A 6,105-nucleotide genomic window follows, 5' to 3' on the forward strand; every position below is an offset into this window, starting at 1 on the left:
AACGGAGATGGATGGATGACGCGGAGCACACACCGCGTGCATGTAGAGATGGCCAGCCCTATCCATGCATCTATCGCCGTACCTTCGTTCGAATGGACCGGATCCATCTCGTCTGCCGGCTCCTGCTTAATTTCCTCCAACAAAGTGGCGCTTTCCTGCCCGTCCGGCCGCGGTCGTCGTCTGCACTGCTTCCGTCGCCGTCCTCCCGTCCGGCCGCTGTCGTCGCCGATATGCATGGCCCGCGGTGTGACTGGTCTGGGCTAGGCGTCCGCCGGTGGTACCACGCGTCTGGCCTCACAAGGCTCCACGTAGGCGCTGACCCATGCATGCAAGCGTTCAGCAACAGTGAAACTGTGAAACTGTACATATTATTATTATTATTATCTACTAGCTAGCTAGCTTAATTCTGAAGGACTGAAGGAGTGTACGCGTACAGGCCGGTGAGAAATTACATATTCCAAATTAATTAAACCGTATAGCTAGTTATACGGTACGTGATAATAATGTACACCTGTATCACTTTCTCTTATCCCAACCTCATCTATATACTACTAGCTACGAAGGGAGATCATCAATTGACGACGACGATGTACCGTATTTATTATCTACGGTACGAGAGCGTCGTACGTCTCCGATCGATCCCCTTTCGATGTATACATACATATACTCACTCACTCACTCACTCACGGCGTACGCATCTGGGAGTAGCATCGATTGGATATACTCCCAGCGGTCGCAAAGCAAGCCCCACACACATACCGTACATATACATACATGCTATACGTATACGTACTTACAGACATATACGGCGGTCCGTGTATATACGTACGTAATACGGCTCGATCTCTCTCGTCCCAGCAGCAGGCACCAGCTACCTAGCTAGCTTCCGTTGATGAGCTAGACTAGACTAGAAGCTGATGGGGTAGACCCGCTGCATGTTTGGGTAGAAGAGGCCCCAGTTCTGCTCCACGCCGCTCTCCTTCTGGTTCTCGTTGAACATGGAGAAGAGGTACGTCTCGATGGCGCCCGGGTGCCTCGGCGTCCCTCGCCGGACGTGGTTCACCAGGTACTGGTTGTACACCCTGGCGTTCGCCGGCGTCGCCTGCACGCCGCCGCCGGACGGCCACCCGCTCTCCGACACCACCAGCGGCACGCCGGAGCCTCCGTTCCTGCCCATGGCGACGTAGAAGGCGTCGACGGTGGTGTCGAAGAGGTTCTGGTACCCGTACGCGCCGTCCTGGACCACGGTGCCCGACGCCGTGAAGAGCGCGTAGCTCATGTCCATGGCGCTCGGGTTGTACGCCCAGGCCAGGTACGGGTAGATGTTGGCCATCAGCGGGGAGCCCGTCCGGGACAGGAACTGCAGCACGGGGCCCATGAAACCCTGCGCCTCCGCCGTGAACTGCGCCGCCGACGGCGGGCTGTACACGCCGAGGATGGCCTGGGAGACCGACGTCGTCACCTTGATGTGGCCCAGCCCCGCCGCCGCCAGCGCCGCGTGCACGTTCTCCATGGCGGGCGCCAGGTTCTGCGCCGCGCCGCCGGCCACCTCGTTGCCCACGCACACGTAGCGGAAGGAGACGGAAGGGTACGCCTGGATGTTGTTGCGGACCCACGACGCCGCCGCCGCCGGGCTGCCAGCGATGGAGGACAGCACGTCGTTGGGGGCGCCGACGGTGACGCTGATGCCCGAGCCGCCCACGGCCTGGAGCGCGCCCTGGTCCGGCGCGTACAGCCGCATCGCCGTGATGCCGTTCGACTTGTACATGCTCACCACCGTGCTCGCCGGCGGCAGGTTGTTGGCGCTCATGCCGTAGCACACCCCGATGGCCTCAACACCTGCACGTGTACGTATACACCAATATAATTAGTTAATGATGTAACTCTTCTCGGTATATATATAAAAAGTAATCAATATTAATAAGCCCGTTCTTATTATTAACTACTGGACCTTATTATTAATTGATTAATTAATTAACCACGGTAAATTTGTTATTATTTTCACCGTCCCAGATAATAATGAATGAAATGAAAGAAAGTGTGCAGATACTAATTAATTAAAACTAAACAAGAAGCAGGTCGGCGAGCAGAGGCGGTGTATGTAGAAACACAACCGCGGCCCTTTTGACCCTGTGTTTCCTAACCCTTGAGGAAAGCGACATTTAACTGAAAATTTGTATCTAACTGATCAGGCATCTCCTAACATGCTTATTCATGCTTCTCTCTATTTATATTATATCTGTAGGGCTCTTTTATTGCTGATGTTACGTGAAACCATTTTTTTAATCTTTTTTTTTTTTTTACAGTGAGTCTCAGTTTGTGTCAAATGCACGCAGACACCGCCGAGGAATATTTTGCCAGTGTCTTAGGACCGGGTTGTCGCTGCGTGGAAGAAAGTACTCCAGGAGAGTAAGTGGATTAGCTCGTGGCGACCAAGCTAGACAGCAACCTTAAACAACGGAATAAACTTTGACCTGCTGCGGAGTGAGTGACTGAGTGAGTGCAACTTTTGAGTTATTAGCTGACCCTGCCCACTCTGTTTGCATTGGTTCACATCCTAGTTCTACATTAACTTTAACTTTGCAGAAAAAATGCCGGAAAACAGGTAACCTTTACTAATGGTTTTTTCTTCAAAAAAAAACCTTACTAATGTTTTATCCTTTTGAAAATTGGTAAAAGGTTTTTTTAACAGGCGTGCAAGCACGGCACTATTATTAGTCAACCTAGGAAATGGATTAGGAATTATATGCTTAGAGAGAGATGGAGAAGTAGAGGACCACATGATGCTAGAGAAAGAGAGAGGATTGGATGTAGTAGTGGGGACGGATAAAAAGCTCTTGGTCCAACGTCCGCACCACGACCGTTGGATAGTCCACGTATGATCGATGTGGATCGCCAAAGCCGTTAGCTAGCTAGCCTACCCGCCGCCCCGTGCGTATCAGGGCTAACAACTGCCTAGCTAGCTCTCTCACGCATACCTTTTTATTTGTATTTGTATGTATATATACATATATATATATATATATATATATATATTATTCTGTTTCTTTGAATTATTGGTAGAGCTTATATATGCCTCTGTCGAGAGAAAAGATTGATGTGCACGTACTGCAGATGACAAATAAATTAAAGAATCCTGATTAGACGACCAAGACTACTCATCTGCTCGTATAGCAACCTTTATGATTTGCACCTGGTCGAAAACTAGCTCTACTATTCATCCATTAATCTATATATCTATGTATCCATTATTAATACAATTTAGTCTAATCCCCAATGCAAGTGAGTCGGTTGGTCGTGCTGCATGGATGCATGGCTAGCCGGACCAGCTAGCAGCACCATTAATTCGATGATCATCCTCCACCACCAGCCGTATAGTATAGTATAGCTAGCTAAGCTAATCATGCATGCATCAAGCTTGAAGAATGGAGCAGCTAGCTGTGCCGTACGTGTGTGCACACGCACGGCAGCGCGCTGTGTAGCAGAGACGCCGGCCGGCCGGCCGGTGCGGCATCATGCGTCGCCGTTGACGAAATGTCAAGCAGCACCTAGTGACCGACGACGCGACGCCGGCCGGCGAACCGACCGAGATGGAGTGGAGGGGATCGATCGATCGACCCAACAACGGAAAAGGATGGCCTGGCCGGCCAGCGACGGGTTAATTGGTTTGTTGCATCGCTTGTTGGTTGCTAGTGTAGCATGCAGCAGTGTCGTCGTAGAGTGGTTGCACCGAATCCCTTCTCCTCTCATCAGGATCGAATCATGCACCATCATCGATCGGCGACCTATAGGCTATCCTATCCAGGTCAGGAAGAATTTGAGCAGTGGTAGCTAGGGCTAGCGGCGTCAACAGTAGCGGCACAGAGAAAAGCTTGCACGCATGCATGGAGCAGAGAGAGATAGATCACTACTGCTGCCGGCAGGGTTAACTTTGTGACTGATGGTTTAAGAAAGATGCATGCATGGGTTAGGAGGCAACTATAGTACTCCTAAGCTGCTAGCTAGCTAAAGTGACGTGAGCGTGCTCACCGAACAAATTTAAAGGCAGACTTCATTTGCAAGCTTAATTGTATGTTGCATGCATGCCCCAGCAGAGAGCAGGGACATACAGTAACTTTACTAGCCTCCATATTTCGCCGTCAACTTTCTGTGCTTTAGCCTTTAGATGCTAGCTAGCCGGCCAGAAACATCGTTTTCTAGGTGATTTATAAAGATATTAATTCCCAGAGGAATGAACAGTATATATGCTTAAAGATATTGTTCCTATATATCCAACTTTCTTTTTTGTTTGGAAAAATAAAAATGTACTGACCTAGTATAAGACTACATATATGTATTTTTCCTCTGCTGTAAAAAAAACTAAAAAGACATATGCATGTTCCCCTAAATTCCACTTTGATGTCTACCTGCTGCTGCTGCTGGAGACCCGGTTCAGCATGCACGTGAAAGCAAGTTTTGCAAGCAAAGAAAACAATAATATATAGTACTAGTCCGGCCAGAAGCAAGCCGGCCGGCAGTCAAAATTTGGTTTCCTTGATTTTCTCAAGAAAGTGACTGGCACCAAGAAACTACTACTACTGTTCCATTGGTGCAGGAGTGATCCATGGGGAGTGAAGGAGACGCCGTTTACCCCTTGTGACCTAGACAGAATAGATAAAACGCAGACAGATCGAAAGCGACGGGCACCACCAAATGGACCGGGCGGTTTTGACGGCTAAAGGGATCCTTTGCATGACGTTGTTGATGAGAGAGGGATGTGTGTGTGCTTCTGCCTCGCTCCTATATTATCTACTATTCACTCTCATGACATGGCAACGTAACTAATTAATCTTTTAATCAAACCCCGTCATTTTTTTTTCAAGATGCATAAACAAAAACTGCTACATACCCTAGCTAATCATTTTTTTTCAAGATGCATGCATGCACGATAGAGAGAGAGAGAGAGAGAGAGAGAGAGAGAGAGAGAGAGAGAGAGAGAGAGAGAGAGGTAATCACTTTGTGGGATGGATGCAAAGACGCCGAGGAGCAATGCCATGGCGAACATGGAGGCTACACCTTGCCTGCTTGCCATTCTCTCTCAACCTCTCTATCTCTGTTGCCTATAGCTTGAAGGCTGGTGGTAGCAGAAGGCCGGCCAGCAGAGCACTCTCTTTCGTGGCTATGCTAACACGTCTCTCCAAGAAGACTCTATGTGTTTCTCTCTTGGTCTTGGCTTTGTGCTGAATTGTGTTTCCTTGACGAAACAAGTGTTGGCTGAAGGCTCCTTATATAGATGCCGAGGATCGATCGGAGAGGTGGACAGGGTTCGGTCCAATCCAATCCACTTGAAAACCCCAAATGGTCCGGCCGGCCTCTCGGCCCTCTCCATCCAGCAGCAGCCAACATTAGTTTAGCCTATTCCTATTGACGAGAGCCGTTTGCTGCTGGCGTCACGAGTCCCACAGTGTCTGGTAGCCAGAGGTTATCCGGTACACTAGGTTGTTGTGACTTGTGACTAGGGGGGTTCATCTCATACCAAACTACTTTTGAAAAACAGGGTTTAAATTTTTCAGGAGCCATGATGTCCGATGAAAGGGAAGTTTTTAGGTCAACCGCGAGGACGCGGCGCGCCGAATCGGTGTTCTCGACGTAGGTTCGTCGTTGTTGGCGAGTGTGCACGTCTTACTCAGGGAACATTCGGCACACGTGTGTCGGTTTTTTTTTACGATAATTTTTGAAGTTTTATTACAAGTCGTCATGGCTTGACTATTACCTAGGTGACTTCTTTAGGGAATTCTAAGACTATGATGTAGCTATTGCATAATCTTTTCTCATGAGGTCATCTAGCTAGATATTTTCTTACACAATCGCGATCAATCCATTAAGGTAGAGTTTAACCGCTGTCCTTGTGGCATCTACCTTTTGTTGTTCTCCTATATTTGTCAATGAACAATAGCAAGTCGCCTTATCTATAACTTCATTTATAGATTCCATAAATCTATTGTGAGAAATTCATAGTTCAAATGATGACAAAACTAGTGTGTATTTGGTGTACCTAATTAATAATCTCTTATGAACCAAAGAATTACTTGCACCACTTTAATGAGTATTAGGTGCTCCATGGAG

The 6,105-nt window shown here is 48.3% G+C and overlaps 1 protein-coding gene across 1 annotated transcript; it reads right to left on the minus strand.

Annotated features, from left to right (window-relative positions):
- Positions 440 to 5,251, minus strand: LOC110430279 (lichenase-2-like). Its single transcript, XM_021447678.1, has 2 exons — positions 4,996 to 5,251; positions 440 to 1,839 (listed from the first exon to the last, which is right to left on the minus strand). The coding sequence occupies exons 1-2, from the start codon at positions 5,069 to 5,071 to the stop codon at positions 908 to 910; spliced, it is 1,008 nt and encodes a 335-aa protein (XP_021303353.1). The 5' UTR covers positions 5,072 to 5,251; the 3' UTR covers positions 440 to 907.

The sequence above is a fragment of the Sorghum bicolor genome, chromosome 9 (genome assembly GCF_000003195.3).
Source record: "Sorghum bicolor cultivar BTx623 chromosome 9, Sorghum_bicolor_NCBIv3, whole genome shotgun sequence".
Taxonomy (NCBI): domain Eukaryota; kingdom Viridiplantae; phylum Streptophyta; class Magnoliopsida; order Poales; family Poaceae; genus Sorghum; species Sorghum bicolor.